The sequence below is a fragment of the Zootoca vivipara genome, chromosome 3 (assembly GCF_963506605.1).
Source record: "Zootoca vivipara chromosome 3, rZooViv1.1, whole genome shotgun sequence".
Taxonomy (NCBI): Eukaryota; Metazoa; Chordata; class Lepidosauria; order Squamata; family Lacertidae; genus Zootoca; species Zootoca vivipara.
In genome coordinates this window covers 107,050,532-107,068,952 of record NC_083278.1, presented here as the reverse complement: position 1 = coordinate 107,068,952, position 18,421 = coordinate 107,050,532, and the positions used below count along the sequence as shown (strand labels likewise).

At 45.4% G+C, this 18,421-nt stretch overlaps 1 protein-coding gene across 27 annotated transcripts in view; it reads left to right on the top strand.

The window, feature by feature from the left end:
* NRXN1 (neurexin 1) overlaps nucleotides 1-18,421 on the top strand; it is a 947,796-nt gene that overhangs the window by 431,762 nt on the left and 497,613 nt on the right. For 17 of the 27 annotated variants that reach the window (XM_060273115.1, XM_060273105.1, XM_060273098.1 and 14 more), the window contains 2 exons: nucleotides 11,973-12,176; nucleotides 15,392-15,418. In XM_060273115.1, coding sequence (XP_060129098.1) covers nucleotides 11,973-12,176; nucleotides 15,392-15,418 — 231 coding nt within the window. The remainder of the gene's footprint in view (nucleotides 1-11,972; nucleotides 12,177-15,391; nucleotides 15,419-18,421) is intronic. The other 10 variants (XM_060273114.1, XM_060273113.1, XM_060273111.1 and 7 more) reach the window with 1 other exon arrangement.

The window sequence follows — 18,421 nt, the reverse complement described above, 5'->3', positions numbered from 1 at the left end:
GGAGCTGGGACCGAGCAACGGGAGCTCGCCCTGTCGCGGGGATTCGAACCGCCAAGCTTCTGATTGGCAAGCCCTAGGCTCTGTGGTCTAACCCACAGCGTCTTTACTTTGTACTATTTTTTAAACAATAGTTTATTGCTGTACACCACCCCATTTTAGCAGTATAAAAATGGCAGCCTTTAAATATTTTTAACAAATAAATAAATCGTCTTCCGAATCGTGGTTTCCCATAGGAATGCAATGAAATTTCTTTTCTTTTTTCTTTTTGCCCATAGGAACACATTAATTAAATTTCAATGCATTCCTATGGGAAATCGTGATTCGCAAGATGAATTTTTCACAAAACGAATTCGTCTTGCAAAAAATTTGTCTTGCAGGGCATTCGTCTTGCGAGGTACCACTGTATGGTCACACCACACATTTGTGATGTGACTGCAATATCAGCAGTTTTAATTTCAGTTCCTTAACAAGAACTTTGTCAATACAACAATAACAACAACAACAACCCACCTTCCTCCTCTCTTTTAAGCTTAACACTAGTTAAGACCGAGCCTTCCATTTGTGCTGCTGTAAATGAAACGCTATTCTGCGAAGGGAGTCCTTGTTTCTTATTTTAGAAGATGCAAGCCTTTGGCAGAAATCAAGTTATTTTTGATGCCTCCAGATTGTTCCTATTACTGGTGGACTGCGGCTGGCAGAGGGGGGCCTCACTAGACTGTCAGATGAATTACAAAACTCTTCAGTTAAATATGCATGGTGTACCACCCTGTGGCAAAATCCTGCTATTACATATGGGACATTTCTGTCCTCCCTGCTCCCCTCCCCATCTACTTAAAGAGTGCAGCATTATGAAAAGAGGAAGAGAAGGAGGGAGAGACAGAAACCTACAGTTTTCCAAATCAAAAAGAACTAGGGAATATTCTTACATATCCCAGTCACTGGAGAGAGGAACAAGCATATGCAAATCTACTAAAAAAACCCCACAAACCCCACCACCCTTCTCTCCAAGTTTAATAGGATTTGCAGTATCTTTGACAGGGCATGGAATTTCTTTCTGTTTACGTTGTTTGTCATCCCTTGCAATGTAAGGTTTGGGCATTTCCCCCAATATAATTTTCTGGAACACGGACCCTCCTCTGCTGGGACCAGTACTAATATGATGTGCTAACAGTGTTATCTGGCTGCTTGTCCTACAGAAATCAGTTGTGTGTTTATTCAGCTTCTGGAGTATTATACGCTACCCAAGGGTTTCCCCTATCTTGGGGGGTGGGGAGGGAGATGAACAGCTTTCAAAGCATTGCTTCGCCTCCTTCCAGTTATAGTTGCATCCCAAACGGTCATGCATTAATATGATTACAGCGTTTGGGATTCCATAAGCTACAGCAAAGGCAGTGCTTGCCACACGGAACTATTATTGCTCCTACCCATGTGTGGTTGCTGATAAACAGTTCTCGTTTGCCAGTAGACACGACAATTAAATTGTTGTGCGTGCCATTCAAAAAGGAAGCAATTTGGGTGTGTGTGTGTAAAGAAAGATGTTCACATCAGCAAACAAAGCCGCTTCAGGGAGCATGTGAGGTGTGGGGGACTATGCTGCTTTGAATCACAAATTCTAGAACAATGTAGCTAAGAACTAGGGTCTGAAATAGTTTGTCAGGTAGTGCTGCAGGATGGAGATAGCACAACGTGGAGCACTCTAGGTGCTGTTGGACTCCAGCTCCCATCACACCTGACTGTTGGCCATAACAGTTGCTGGGAGCTGTAGCTGGAGAGCATTTTATAGAATCATGGAATTGTAGAGTTGGAAGGGACCACGTGAGTCATCTAGTCCAACCCCCTGAAATGCAGGAATCTTTTGCCCAACCTAGGGCTTGAACTCACAACCCAGAGATTAGCAGCCTCATGCTCTTCCAGCTGAGTGTCACCCATTTGGAAGGCGACACCTTGGCAACTCCTGATTTAGGAGAACTACAGTAGATGGTAACCAATGTCTATATTTTAAATACAGCCAGTTGTGTGCGTTAGAGCCTTTTCCAGCATTCTGTTCCCAACACTGGCCTGATATTCCAAGAAGGCATGAAGGCAATAGTAGTGCCAAATCCGCCAATCGAAGCGGCCAAGTGGGAACATTAGGGGTAAGATAACCTTGTAGGTAAACTGGTCTCAAGTTGTAAAGGGCTTTATTAATTAAAGTATTTGGTTTTTTTAAAGAATAAAACAAAGATAAACTCCAAGCAACTTACAAAAAATTAAAAGCAATACAAAACTAAAACAAAACAGAAAACATCCACATACTACTGCTACTACTAATTTATTTATTTATACCCCGCCCATCTGGCGGAGTTTCCCCAGCCACTCCCAATCGAGTGTTAAAAACAATACAGCATTAAATATTAAAAACTTCCCTGAACAGGGCTGCCTTCAGATGTCTTTTAAAAATAGGATAGCTGCTTATTTCCTTGACATCTGATGGAAGGGAGTTCCACAGGACGGGTGCCACTACCGAGAAGGCCCTCTGCCTGGTTCCCTGTAAGCTCAATTCTCGCAATGAGGGAACTGGATCTCAGTGTCCGGGCAGAATGATGGAGGTGGAGATGCTCCTTCAGTCATCCTGGGCCGAGGCCATTTAGGGCTTTAAAGGTCAACACCAACACTTTGAATTGTGCTCGGAAACGTACTGGGAGCCAATGCAGATCTCTCAAGACTGGTGTTATATTGTCCCGGCGGCCGCTCCCAGTCACCAGTCTAGCTGATGCATTCTGGATTAATCACAGTTTCCGGGTCACCTTCAAAGGAGGTGAATAAAAGGAGGTCTGATACATCCTACCCACTAAAGGAGGCTGCAGGATCTGAAACACCACAAGTAAAAGGCCAAATGCCTGACTGAAAATGATTTTAAAAATGGCCTGGCACCTAAAAGTAGGCAATTGTGGCACCAGGTGTGCTTCCCTGGGGAGAGCATTCCGTAAGCGAGGAGCCACCACTGAAAAGGCCTGTTCTGTGCAGCTCCCTTTGAGAGAGCACACAGAGATGGACCTCAGATGATGAACACTGGGTCTGGGTGGGTTAATGTGGGCAGAGACGATATATAAGGCATTGGGGTCCTGAGCCGCAAATGCAACCTTTAGATACCGAGGCCCAATTTAGTCACCATAACTTTCCCACCTGTGCTTTCATTTCGGCTGAAATGAAATACGGGAAATGAAACGTGTGTTCATTCGCACCCTCGTTTGCTCATGACCCAAAGTGGTGCTGAAGGGATCTCCCTCTTGTCAAAGAATCAGCCCTCGGATTGCTCTCTCCTTCGTTTTTAATGGAAATGGGGAGGGAGCTAGCATTCCTTCATCATATGAGAATTCAAGGAGCGTGAAGTAGCAAAGGGTTGGGGTGGGGTGGGGTGGGGGGGTTTATGTCTCATCGTTCTGTATCTTTGGAGTCACTCGTGGGTTGAATAGCAGCAGTGCCACCCTATGCACAACTATTCAGAAATTAGTCCCAGTGGGATCAGTGGAGCTTACTTCCAGGAAAACATGAACAGGATTGCAGGCTTGATAGTCTTTGAACCTGAAGTGTTCCATGCTTATTTTGCCACTGTAAGCCGGGGCTGATTATGCCGAAAGTAAAGAACATCAGGATAATCGCTGGATGGGTTTAATTTGTTTGTGGGAGCTGTAGCAGATGGCAGGACAGATGTCATGGCAATATAATTTGGCTTTTCTCTTTGATTTTTATTGGGACTTGTGGTACGTGATTGCCTTTCGGCAGTGCCTTTTGCAGGTGTATGTTTTCAGCCGGGCAACAACAACAACAAAACAAAAAAGAGAAATGTGCAAGATGACATTTATCAACAGAAATTATATGGGGGTGGAGAGGCGGAGATGCTAGGATGCATGATTTTTCGGGGTTGCATATCTTGCATTTACTGTCAGTAAGCAGAGATGCTCAGGGGTGGGGGTTATTGGGTTGTTTTTGTTTAGATTATGTATTTTGTGGTTTTATATTCTGATTTTATCCTGTAAACCGCCCTTAGACCTGTGGGTATAGGGCAGTATATAATAATCATAATCATAATCATAATCATAATCCAGCTAAGAATGTAAAGTCCAAATGTTTTAAGCAAGTTTTTTTAAAAATCATTGATTAAAGATCTTGCATATAAACACTCACCATCTGTAAATATACAGAGGAAGCCGTCTTATACTGCATCATACTGTTTCTCCATGTAGTCCAGTACTGACTACTCTGACTGGCAGCAGCCATCCAGGGTCTTGGGCTGGCGGTCTTTCCTATTATATCCTAAAGGTAAAGGAAAAGGGACCCCTGACCATTAGGTCCAGTCGTGACCGACTCTGGGGTTGCGGTGCTCATCTCGCTCTATTGGCCGAGGGAGCCAGCGTACAGCTTCCGGGTCATGTGGCCAGCATGACAAAGCCACTTCTGGCGAACCAGAGCAGCACATGGAAACGCCGTTTACCTTCCCGCCGGAGTGGTCCCTCTTTATCTACTTGCACTTTGACGTGCTTTCGAACTGCTAGGTTGGCAGAAGCTCGGACCGGGCAACAGGAGCTCACCCCATCACAGGGATTTGAACTGCCAACCTTCTGATCAGCAAGCTCTAGGCTCTGTGGTTTAACCCCCCACAGCACCACCTGCATCCTACCCAGCCTAAAAAAAGAAGAAGCAACCAACAACCTGGAGTAGCCCAGGATTGAACTGGGAGTTTTCTTCATGTGCTTTACAACAGAGCCTCCTCATGCAAGAGTCTCTTCCTCTTGAGCAGAGATTGCATAGCATACAGTGGTACCTTAGGTTACAGACGCTTCAGGTGACAGACGCTTCAGGTGACAGACGCTTCAGGTGACAAACTCAGCTAACCCAGAAATATTACCTCGCGTTAAGAACTTTGCTTCAGGGTGAGAACAGAAATCTCATGGCGGTGGCGGGAGGCCCCGTTAGCTAAAGTGGTACCTCAGGTTAAGAACAGTTTCAGGTTAAGAACGGACCTCCAGAACGAATTAAGTTCTTAACCAGAGGTACCACTGTATTGGGATTTGGCTAAAGAATCCGATCAGCAGAAGCCCACACATGGGCTGCCATATGAACTATAGGCCTCCCCCACCTTGTATGACCCATGAAATTGGCTTCTGGGGATTGGGCGACACCCACCCAGAACACAGTTCAAAGTTTGAGTTAACGCTTTGTTGGCAAGCCCAACAATCTCCACAGACTTGGCTGAATGCTGAATGTCAGGCCTAGTGACCACTGGCCCCATGGATCAGTTGCCAAGACTGAAAGCCCCTGCCTCCTCACAGCCATCTTAAGTCTCCTCCTCTCCAGGGCTTTCCCAAGCGATCAAAGACTGTGCCTTGCAGCCAACCTCTCCTCCACCCTTTTCATGCTTTTACTGGTTCTGGGAGACAAGGGCGGGAGGAGCTTGTTGCAAGACACTTGTGACTCTTCATCAGGTGAAATCATCTCTGCCTCTTGGCCTCCCTCCTCCAACTCTCCTGCTTCAGCTTCTCCTTCTGAGTCTGGACTTCTGTCTACCACAGACTCTCCCAGATACCTCTTCAGCTTCTGACACTTCCTCTTCCCCGTCTTCTCCCTCTGAACATTCATCATTGTCCTACCACCACTCTCCAGGCTCTGAGCCTTCTTCCCTTGGCTGGTTCCTCCCACCATTCCTCTGCATTCAACCAGTCCATAACACTGCGGAAGAGTGGGGATTACTCCCTCTGGCAGGCTGAAATGCCTGGGCTGATGGAACATTCAACACAGTGAAGCACTGCCTTCCTCAGGTAGTGCCAGGGCTGTGAGCTGGGATGTGCCTGGCTCAAACCTTGCCACTGAACTCACCTGGTTGCTTTGAGCAAGCCACTGCTTTAAGCTCTCAGGGCCAGCTCTACCATGAGACAGAACGAGGCAGCTGTCTCAGGTGGCAGGTTCTGAGGGATGGAAAGGGATTAGAAAGGTGGGCCATGTGGTCTGCCCACCACTCCCTAAGCTAGCTTGCTGCCCTAGCATGGTTGGGCATACCAGTGAGGCAATCTGAGCCCTATCTGTCCCTCCCCGTGCCTTTTTGCAAAAGCCAACCTCACAGGACTGTTGTAAGAATTATTAAGACTAGTGTTTTTGTTTTTTTTCTGGGGGTACTCAAGGATATGCAGTACTGTCAGTTTTTTTTTTCCAAATGTTAATAGTTTGGCACTTTCTGTAACAACTTCATGGTGAGTACCAGCACTTCCCCCCCTCCAAAAAGCACTGATTAAGGCAACGTACACAAACTCTTCTGGGTAATCTTAAAGGGTTAAACTGGGTAATAGAAAGTGCATTATATTGTTAGTAAGCAAGGACGATCATTCACTGTTACGGCAGACTGTGATTATGTTTTGCTTTCCATTTCCCAATGGACAAATAATTTATTATTTATACCCCGCCCATCTGGCCGGGTTCCCCCAGCCACTCTGGGCGGCTTCCAACAAAACAGAAATTCTAAAATACTGAAATCCATCAAACGTTAAAATACAGAAATCCATCAAACATTAAAAGCTTCCCTAAACAGGGCTGCCTTGAGATGCCTTCTAAAGGTCTGGTAATTGTTGTTCTCTTTGACCTCTAGTGGGAGGGCATTCCACAGGGCCCTCTGCCTGGTTCCCTGTAACTTGGCTTCTCGTAGTGAGGGAACCACCAGAAGGCCCTCGGAGCTGGACCTCAGTGTCCGGGCAGAACGATGGGGGTGGAGATGCTCCTTCAGGTATACCGGACCGAGGTATCCCTTCATCAATTAAAGCTGATCCCAAAGCTTTAGGCAGCAACCCCCGCTGCACAGAATTAGATCTCAGTAGGGGCCTGAGCTTGTTCCCAGCCAAGCTCAATGCAATCCAGCACCCATAGGAAGCTGCCTTATACCGAGTTAGCTCATTGTTCCATCCTAGCTTAGTTTAGGATTCTTTACACAAGGGAGTGGAGATGGAATGTTTTGCTTGCAAAACAGATGCTCTCCCACTGAGCTATGGCCCTTCCCCTTGTATGTGTTCCAAGGGGCCTGACTTGACAAACTTTGCAAAACAGCAAAACCAGGAGGGTTGGGGGGTTTTTGTGAGAGAGAGAGAGCCTGCTGGGTCATCCTGGACATTTGGTGAGCTTAATGTTGTGCAGAAACACACTGGGGAATAACAGGATTGTGGGTTTTGCTTGTTTATGTTCTTCCATGCACTAGCAATTAATGTCTTCATTTCACACCAACTGCTGGATAACCCTTTATTATTTACTTTTCAGAGGGACCGTCCTAAAACTTATTGTCCTGGCTCTCTCCACCTGCCCATTCCTGCAGCCCCCTAGATACAGCTGCCCCCTGGTGCTGTTTAATAAAGCCATTTCCTCCCTGTGCACTGTTGCATTCCCAGCACAGAAGCAATAGTATAATTCCTTGCCCTAGAGGCTGCGATTCTGCTTAATGAGCAGCGTATTATTAAGCATTTCTTCCAGTTGTTTGGAGCATAAACTTCTGCTCCAGCGGTGTTTAGTGCATAGCAGTCTCCTTGGAACAGTAACCAGACTGCAGGGGAGGGCAGGGGGGGGAAATAAAAAAATATGCTTTTAATGTACATTCCACAATAGGCAACCCAATCAGAAGAGGTGCTAACCACGGAGATAAATGTTCAGAAGTCCAACGACTGCTGCACCAAAATGCCCAACATGCATTGTGTTGCCTAGCTTCAGTGGCCAGGGGCGTACCCAGGATCAAAACTAGGGGGGGGCAAGGGGGGGCCCAAGGCATGGGAGGGGAGGGGCAAGGGGCGGGGCCAAGGCACAGGAGGGGAGGTGTCACAAAGTGGGGATGTGGGTGGGGCTACAAAGCCCAGGTGAAACTGACTCCAGTCTAATAACACCAAAAGGGGAAATCCAGGGAAATAATAAGGAGGATCAGAGAAAGGTCAGGACAAGCAGCTATAAAAAGGGACATTCTCAATGAGCCTGCTGAGGACCAGCTGTGGTTACGCAAGAGCAAGGACAAGGCATATCCCATACTACGCACATGGGCACTCATATTATGAATGAACAGCATCCTTTGCCAGCCTGGCACCTTCCACGTGCTTTGGACCACAACTGCGCTGCCAGAGGCAGATGGGAGTTGTAGTCCAAAGCACACGGAGGGGAATCAGCTTAGAAAAGCCTGCTGTACAGAAATAAATTAAAGATTGCCTGCTTTTGCCTTATCCCATCATTTGCCTTATCCCATTCTGGGCTGCATCAATAGGAGTATAGTATCTAGATCAAGGGAAGTAATAGTACCTCTGTATTCTGCCCTGGTCAGACCTCACCTGGAGTACTGTGATTCTATGATTATATGAAAAGTATTGAGGGAATGGAGGAGGGGGGCAAACTGCAAGTTTTAATATTGTTCCATGCCACCCCAATATCCACAACAGTGAGATTCCAGGGGCCAAGGCACTTACCCAGAGTTCATATTTCCACAGTGGAGATAGTGGTGTCTTTATGATGTATTGCTTATTTACACATATTTATAAGCTGAGCCTACAATACAGGCGCTACATAATTATACTTTGTCCATAATAATTTTCACACAACCATCTTAAGAAATCAATCCATGCCTAGGTAAGCCTGTATAGGATAGCAGCCTGAAGCACAGAAACTATCTACAGCCGCTCCTTTCACTTGAACCCCTCACAGAAATCCTGTAGAGCTGGCCTAAAAGGGACCCCCAGGGTCATCTAGTCCAACCCCCCGCCCCGGTAATGCAGGAATCCTGCCCACAGCGAGACCGACCCCTTTCATACGTCCGGATTCCTGTAAGCCTAGCAAGCTGAATACACCAAGGTCCGGACTCTTCTGCCCTGCGAAATGCAACCCAATCGTCTGAATGGTGGACAATGTCAGCAAAACAAATAGGCAAGTTTGAAGACATGGCAAACAGTGGCAAAGTTCGTTATGAGAGGGAGATGGAAAGTTATATTCCTCCTAAAGGAGAGAAGAAGAAGTAAAAGGACTCCAATTCCCCCAAAAGTCCACCACCTGCTTTCTTCCTGTTTTGTTCTGAGCATCGCCCAAAGATAAAAAGCGACTGTTAGGGCAAAATTCTGGGTGCGAGAATGCTCAGCCACCCAGCTCATCAGGCAAGGGCCTGTGGTCGTTGCAGAGTATAAAAGGAAGGAGTCCAGCCACGATCCGGAGCAAACAGCAAGGTTTATTACTGCGCAGCAGGTTCAATGCCAGACTGAACACCATGAACAGGGCTGCAAGAACTTTTAAAAGTTCCCACCACCATCCCATAATGTACATCGAAAGCATCATACATACATCACTTGTGACAGGGTAAAACGTCAGAAAAGGGGAAGGGGCAAGGGGCATTAGCATACAGGTAAACAGGAGGTAAACAGGATTAACATAAGGTAACAATGCACGATGTCCCAGGACATTGTTAAGCAAGTACCAGTAAGTATCTGGGAGGGGATCCTTGAGTACCTGGCGGGGGGGGGGGCAAAGGGTCCAGGTGTGAGTATTGCCTCTGGCTTCGGAGGGTTGGGAATGGCAGGAGATGGTACCTGAATGGATTATGGATATGCAGAGGAGCACCACCCTGGCTACCTGACCTCTTGCTTAAAGGATTATGGCTGTTCCCTGCATCCCTGAGAGCCCTTGGCCAGAGTAGCAAAAGGGGGTTTCATTTAGAAATAAAGATACACGGTATTCATTCATAAAGAAATATGGTTACATAGAGTCTCAGGCAACAGAGAAAGGGTAGGAAAGGGAGCCTTTATTACACAGGGCTTGATCTTGAGGGGGTTCGTGTTGGTGCGATACTAGAGTGGTGTTGTAGGATCAAATGGGGTCCCCTTGAGGGCATTTGTGCCAATCTTGATTCCCAAATGAAGCCTCGTTTGGGTGCCCCCCCTATAAAATTCCCGAACAGTGACCACCCAGGTTTTTCTATTGGTGAGACAGCAAAGAAACTAAAAACCGTAATACATAACAACATAAAAAATATCTGTTGTCAATGCCAACATACCATCGCTTCCAATGAAGCTACATGCAGACTCTTTATAGCAGGGGTGGCCAACTTCCAAGAGTTAAAAACTGGCAGTGATTGATCTACCTCCTTTTGGGGGTTCAGGTTGAGGTTGTTGAGCTTTTTTTTAGGAAGGAAAGCCATCCATGTTTTAGGGGGTTCAGGTCAAAGTTTAGCTTTTTTTAGGAAGGAAAGCCCTGTTTTGGGGGCTTCAGGGCAAAGATGTAGAGCTTTTTTTAGGGGAGCCAAAGTTGCTGAGCTTCTTTGGGGGGAGCCAGTGATCTACCACAGACGTCCAGTGATCTATTAGTAGATCATGATCTACCTGTTGGACATGCCTGCTTTATAGCAATAAAGGGGTGCTGGCCCTTTAAGGCTGAAAGAGAAAACTGAGACATCCATGCCCACCCTTTCTAACACACATCTTTTAAGATCACATCACACAGTGGCTGCCCAAACAGCTTGGATGATAAAAGACACAAAGGAGGGAGGACAATTGGGAAAGATATAACACCATTGCATTCCCATGCCTTCCAAGCCTCCTTATGCAAAACCACCCAGTTAAAACGGAACTCCTTTCACACCTCATTATCGCTGGAGGTTTCATTAAACTGATAAAGATCCCCCCTCCCCAAGGACAAGAGTAAAAGCTGTGGTGCCGACCATTTGCTACCTGAAACAAGGAAACAAATTGTATCTTAAATACTGGCACAGGAGCTTTGGAAGGCTCGCCCTGTCCAGCCTCCTCTCTTTGCGAGAGAGAGAGAGAGAGAGAGAGAGAGAGAGAGAGAGAGAGACTGACTTCAATCCTTCAGCAGCCAGCTTCAAGTTCTCTCTCTCTCTCTCTCTCTCGCTCTCTTCCCCCCTCCCTCCCACCGCGATCCCTGGGAGGAACATCAGAGTGAGTGTGGTGTTTTACGTACAGTGTTTTAATCCACACCCCAGCTCTTCCAATTCTGGTTCTCCATTCCCCCCTCCTTGTTTGCTCTAGTAAGAGCAGCGGCAGAATGAGCTGAACGAGCGAAGCCTGGGCGAGCTCCAGCAGGAGGGTGTTGCGCTCTCTCCCCTCCTCTCCCTCGCTGCGTCCTTTTGCTTCTAGAGAGGGGCAGCTGCCAGCTGGCTTCTAGAGTAGGGCAGCTGCCCTAACTTGCCCCATGGTGGGTACGCCCTTGTCAGTGGCCGTACTGGAATACAATATTTGTCCACAAGGGATGCGGGTGGTGCTGTGATCTAAACCACTGAGCCACTTGGGCTTGCCGATCGGAAGGCTGGCAGTTTGAATCCCCATGACGGGGTGAGCTGCCATTGCTCTGTCCCAGCTCCTGCCAACCTAGCAGTTCAAAAGTATGCCAGTGCAAGTAGATAAACAGGTACCACTGCAACAGGAAGGTAAACGGCATGTCCGTGCACTCTGGTTCCCGTCACGGCGTTCCGTTGTGGTGGAAGCGGTTTCGTCATGCTGGCCACATGACCTGGAAAGCTGTCTGTGGACAATGCCGGCTCCCTCGGCCTGAAGCAAGATGAGTGCCGTAACCCCATAGTCACCTTTAACTGGATTTAACTGCCCAGGGGTCCTTTACCTTTACCTTACTTGTCCTACAGTGTAAGATGCAATGTGGTACAGTGTTCATCTTGGGCAGCAGGATCCACAGGGGTATCAGATCCAACCTCCAAGGAAAGCATTGCCTGCTGCTGCTGTCATGTTTCCCTGGAGGCTGGATCTGTTGTTTCCTCTGCAGCCCTCCCAATGCTGCCTATTGGTGAATAGGAGGCACTGCTGGTACCCTCCCACCCTACTTCCTGGTGTGTATTCTGCCCTTGTTCCTGGGATAGATCTTCACTCAACGGTTTTTTCCCGACGATGTGACTCGTGGCATTCTCCTTGCATTCAAAAACACAGGCTTGTAATCCCCCCGCAATCTTCCCGCTTGTCCATTTTCAGAGGCAACCGTTTTAAGCTACGACGGAAGCATGTTTATGAAGATACAACTCCCCGTGGTGATGCACACAGAGGCGGAAGATGTGTCCCTGCGGTTCAGGTCTCAGCGAGCTTACGGCATTTTAATGGCCACCACTTCGAGGGAATCTGCTGACACTCTGCGTTTGGAACTGGATGCAGGACGAGTTAAGCTAACAGTCAACCTAGGTAACGTCCCTCCCCGTTTCCCACCCTGAAGTTAACATCTCAAACATCCTTTTTTGGTGTGCGTCTTTGCCTGCAAACACCTATTCAACAGCCTGTTGGCCACTGAACAATCAAATGAAACATAAATATATATATATTTGCAATTCTCATGCGTATATATATATATTTGCAACATACATAAGTTCATTATTCGTTGAGTTTAATTTCATCTTTACACACTCCACCGTAACCCACCATTATTAATTCTGAACCACAGTCTGTTCTAAAAAGAGAAGACCACCAGCATTAGTGGGCGACCTGTTTTTTGTTTTTTGTTTTTGTTTAGCATTTTACCCAACAAGTTGGGTTTCTCAGACCAGGATTTCCCATAGGATTTACATCCCCAAACTTCGGCCCTCCAGATGTTTTGGACTACAATTCCCATCATCCCTGACCACTGGTCCTCTTAGCTAGGGATCATGGGAATTGTAGGCCAAAACACCTGGAGGGCCGAAGTTTGGGGATGCCTGTTCTTGTCCAAAACACATGCCCCTGGGTGCTGGGAGAGCTCTGTTGGTGTGTCTGCATTGTGCATGCAAGCTTCTTGCACAATGTTTCATGGAGCTTCTGCGGAGCACTGGATTTGGCTTCCCAGAGAGTCAGTTCTTCTCTGATGGCAAGGGGGGGTGCAGGGTGGCAACCGGGAAAAGCTCCCCTGCCCTCAATCAGACAGTCCACTCACACCAGCAGTTTAAAGTCAGAGCTGCAATTCCGTTCTTTTCATGATAAGTGGCGCTCGTGTACACTTGGGGCTCTGAGGCTGTGTACACACTCTGGTTGACTCTGCATCCAATGCGTTCACACTGCTGGTTTATGTGTTTTGATTAGCTCCCCCCCCCCAAGACCTGCTTTAATCCAATTTGAGAACAGAAGGAATGTGAAGTTCTCCACACCCTTTTTACAAGCCGGTTTGCGACTGGATAGTGAACTTTAAACAGCAGCCTAGCTGTGTGTGCCAGGTTGATCAGGTCTGAGATACACAGCCTGGGAATCTTTCTTTGCAGAAGGGAATGCCAGGATGATCAACCCACACAGAACAACCCACAACCTGGAGGGTCTACTTTTACAAGAGACCGTAGCCTTATACCAATACGACACAGCTTTTTCTATTTCTATTTCTTCTGAAAAGAAGCTCTAGGAAGGCGGAATTGAGTTATTAGCACATTAACCCACACACACACACACACACACACGTGGGGAAATGCACACACAAAAAAGAGAACCATAGAGTTGACACACAGTGAGCAATTTCCGAACACATCTGGCCGTAATGATGTGTACAGTGTCTTGCAAATGTGATTTGAAGCTCAGCTGTAGGTAAAACAAACTTGCTGCATTTTAAGCCGGTGGTGTGTGCACAGCCCAAAACCACACGGTTGTCCTGAACAGTTTGCTCATGCAAACTGAGTTTGCCCCAGCATATAATCAGAACCTACTCTGTTAAAAACCAGCAAGCTATTTAGCCCTTTCCAGTATGTTGTGCTTGATTTTGGCTTAATGTATTAGAACACATAATATATATGCAAGCAACAGAAACCTGATTGCAAGCCACATTTTTTGTTTGTTTCTGGTCTTCTCTATAGAGCAGCCTGGCATTACATACTTTCAAATCCATCTCCCTCCTTTGATTTTTTTTTTAATCTCCCCCCGCTACAACTTCATCGTGATCTTGTGTGTGTGTGTGTCACAAATAACACGACCCTTCAATGCCCAAAGTCTGCGGCCCTCAGCAAACAGCCATGTGAACACAAACCACATAAGCTCTCCTGCAGAAGTAATATCATGCTTTCCTAGTTTTTTTAAGAAATAATTGATCGTTGCTTTATTCACCGAGGAACCAAACGTAGGTTTACCAGAATGACTTCCTCTTTTTTGTGTGCGAGAGAGATTATTTTCAGGACTTTTTGTACAGCATTTAAAACCAAAGCAAAACAAAAACCTTAGCTCCGGCGTGATTTCGATTTTAAATTGCAAAAGCTAGCAGGGCAGAATGATACATTCAAAAAAAATTTTTTTTTGTATAGGAAAGCTAGGTAATTGAATTTTGATTATATTAATTCGATTCTGCAATAGGGAAATCAAACAAGGACACTTTTCTTTAGCTTCAGATAGAGCCCTCTAGTGATATTTTGGAGTTACTGCAAGTTGGTGCTGTAGGATAGTGGCCAGGAGAGGGCTTTTCCAAGAAAGCTTTCTGTAGACAGAGGCATGTAGGTGCTGTGCCTTGGCTGTTTGCCACCACTTTTCTGATGCGGTTGACGACACATGACAAACTCAGCTACATGGAAACAAAATCTAGGTTGTTATTTTTTAAGAAATAAAAGCAATAATATTGATGATCCTCAAAGACCATGTAGAGGAACTGCTAATTTGAGAAGGGTGTTTCAATTTGCCCATGCAAAGTGCACACTTCCCTTACATTATGAATAAAATAAAAGCATTGCCCCGCCTGTTATTCACCATGAAGGCGGAAATAAATTTGCTAACGCTTGCAAGAGAGAGGAGGTCGAAAAGCATCCTCTCGAAAGTCAAAAAGCAAATTATAATATCGATTCGCTATAATCTAATAAAATAAGCGATTTCTAGGGGAGACGAAGTCACTTTTCCTAATGTTTACTGAACGACTTCAGTAAAAGCTAAGGCTATTTCCGAGGACTGAGAGACCATCTAAGGTGGTTGGAATATTACAATTACCATTTTAAGCTTTTAAAGTTGCATCCTCCTTTGAGGTATTAACTGCGATCCAGAATGTGTGATTATTGGCTTGGCTTGTACTATTCCCCATTGTGACGGAGCACTTTTATTATTTTTTAAATTAAAATTGAGAAGATTAATCTGTTCTTTCATATATGGGGGAGAAAGTGGCAGCCAGCTTAAATCCAGTATCTGGACCAGTTTACCCGCAATCCTTTATTCCCTACTTAGATTTGTCACCATGTAGCTTTGTTTGAAATTGGCCATATTTTTTTTATCCTCTATTTCTACTCACTTCTATTTATAAAGTTTTTTATCACCGTATATCTGCGTTCTATGGCAATACCGAAAGAATCTGAACACGCAGTGGCCATGTTTGCATGTGTCTGTCCCCGGAAGGGTGGACTGTGATTTTATTGGATGTCTGCAGCTATTACTTTGAAGGATAAATTTTCATTTCTCATCTATTCTTCCCCATCTAGACTGTATCAGGATTAACTGTAATTCCAGTAAGTGCCTATTCAAAATTTTTAAACTTATTGTTCCTCCATTTATGCAATATTCACAAACTTTAGATTAAGACATGGTGTGCACCCTTTTTTTTTTGGTTTTTTGTTTTGCATACTTAAAATGACTTGCATTTGAAAAAGACGTAGCAAATTACATGAGTGTGAAAAGAAATCATCGCACATGGCTTGACTTGCCTGCTCTAGAGTTGCCTTGTCCCCGTCCCCACCCCATCCCCTGAAATTTCAGGCCAAACATCTAAGGAGTTTCAAGGACAGTTTAAAGAATCAGGAATAGAAATGCCACAGAGTCTTCCGTCATCTGCAGAGCATCCTTCAATTTCCCTAAAAGTCAAAGCAATTGTGGAAGTTTTGCCCCTGAGTTCCAGTAAGACTAAATATGCCTTGTGTATGAGGAAAGGATGACTGTATACCCCTAATATTTCTCAATTACTGAGGAGTTATCTCATAGCTGCCAAGTACCCCGTTTTCCCCGGGAAACCCCCGTTTTTTCTTACCTTTCCCCGGCGGTCCCCCGTATCACTTCCTCTCCCGTTATTCCCCCTTATATTCGCCTGCCAGCGGTCTTTTTTTCCTGATTTGCCCATCTATGGACACCAAAAATGGCCGCCACCGGCTTCAAAAGTCGTGTCTATGCATGTCCAGAAGTGCGTAGACGCGACTTCCGGTGTCGGCGGCAGCCATTTTTGGTGCCCATAGATGGGCAGAGTGACACCAGAAGTTGTGTCTATGCACTTCCGGACATGCGTAGACGCGACTTTTGAAGGCGGCGGCGACCATTTTTGGTGCCCATAGATGGGCAAAGTGACACCGGAAGTTGCGTCTACACAACTTCCGGTGTCACATGGCTGCCGGTCCCAGATTCTGCAGTCCGGGACTTGGTAGGTACGAGTTATCTGCCTTTTTGTTTTGTTTTTAAAAAGATTTATATTGAAATTTCCTCAAACAAATTAGAAACACATTTTTTTAAAAAATACACCACACAACACACACAACAGAACTTGACTGTGAACATAGTTCCACTGGAGCCAACTCCAGGAGGCTGTGGGTGCTGGGTGCCCACAAAGTCAATGGGCAAAGTTGAAGCCCTTTGTTGCAGGCACCCACAATATTTGGCACAAGATGCCACCTGTGTCTGGTTCTGCTTGTTGTTGTGCAGGGCAGGTGGGAGGATTGAAGAGGGCACAACCATAGAGAAGAAACAGCAATCTAGAAGGCCAAAGGAGGTACTTTATAAATCTTAAAGGTATCTTCACTTACCCTTTCTTCCCTGGCAGCGGCGGCACCATTTTGTGGTTCACCTCAGATACCAAAATGTCTTGGGCCGGCCCTGTCAGTCCCACTTTTTTTCCCAGTCGGAAGTCACGATTGCTCTATAAGTCTGCAGTCTTGTACACTGGGAGTGGATACATATTGGATTACACTGCATATGCCCCCCCCAAGCTATCCAAATATAAGGGTATATACATATTGAAATGGACTTTCACAGTGTGGTATATCAAAATCTGTTTATGCGGCGTTGAACAACAACAAAAACCAGGTAGAGCTTTAACAGATTGATCTGTTCACGCCAGTGGCTTTTCTCCACAGCCTTTGTTAATTTAAGGCAGCGGGTGAGGGGGACTGTGTGGGAACTCTGGTTGTTCAATGTGTGCTGCCGACTACCTGTAGCATCAAGGAGTTAGGAAAGAGGGCGGGGCCCATCTTCAAACCAGCAAACAATGAGGGGAACCTCAAATAGTGGTAAGGGGGGGAAAATGGTTGAATGATTTACAGAAGGCATTTCAGACCACTATTGCACCTGGTGCATTTTGAGTATAGCCAATTCACTAATCCTGGGCAATCGCAAATAATAACAATAAATAAATCAGGAGGCAAAAAGCTATCACTGTCCCTGACAAAGATGTTTGTCTACTTGAAATGCTCTTTAAAATCAATTTTTTAAATAAATAAATAAATAAATTCTACCACCTTTAAAGATCCATTTAATTATTTTTACATGCCTACACCACCCCAACATACATGTGTTACACGTTACAATAAGAAGCTCACTAATTTAAAGCGACAAGATTCAGCTAGCCCCTTTCGAAGTGTCAGCTCTCTTCCTTAGTTAGTATCATAGCATTTTTGAACTAGAAAGGACTTTCAAGGTAATCTGATCCAAAGCAGTAATCTGCCACTTTAGTAGTCATGGCTACCCAGCCTATTCTTTTAAGTGCCTTCAGCCGAGAGCCAGGCAACCTCTGAAACAAATTTTTCCATTGTTGAAGAGCTTTCACCATTGTGAATTTTCTCCCAGTTTTTAAGCTATAACCTGCTTCCTTGCAATTTCCACACATGGTTCTGGTCCTGTCCTATCTTCTTCTAGACACCCCTCATTCTCTTTCTGTGGCATGGCATGCTCTACTTCTGCCAGGGGAAATCCAAGGAATATTATCTTGATCATTGGAAAGAATATTAGAACCCCTGAACACATCAGCCTCTGCCTATGTATCTCCTTGGAAGATTTTTGCTATTGCCACCACTTGCAATGTTTCCCCCCACATTATTCTTCCATTGTTGATATTCTTACAAACCAAGAATTGAACTCCCTATTCCAAATAAAGAGGGTGTGCAATCGATGATATATTTTTTTATGGCCCGCCCGCAAGATTATATTTGTGTGATGGCTTCTTTTACACACTAAATATATATAAGATCTCTTAGACTGAATTGGTTCTTTCCTATGTGTCTTACATCATGCTTGATAAATTTTTAACCTTTCTGATATTATTTGGATTAAGATGCTATGTTCTGAAAGAGGATTGTGGACTGTGATTTTATTTTGAGTCTGTGGACCTCCCAAACTTTCTATAGTAAGTACAGTACATTCTAGTTTTCCTTTTGTGGTGGGCAGAGGTGTGGGAGAGAGTGTTAAATGTTGAGATGTTGTGTGACAAAAATGGCTATCATGCCCTCGTTTTAAACCAAGTGACTGAGGCATGA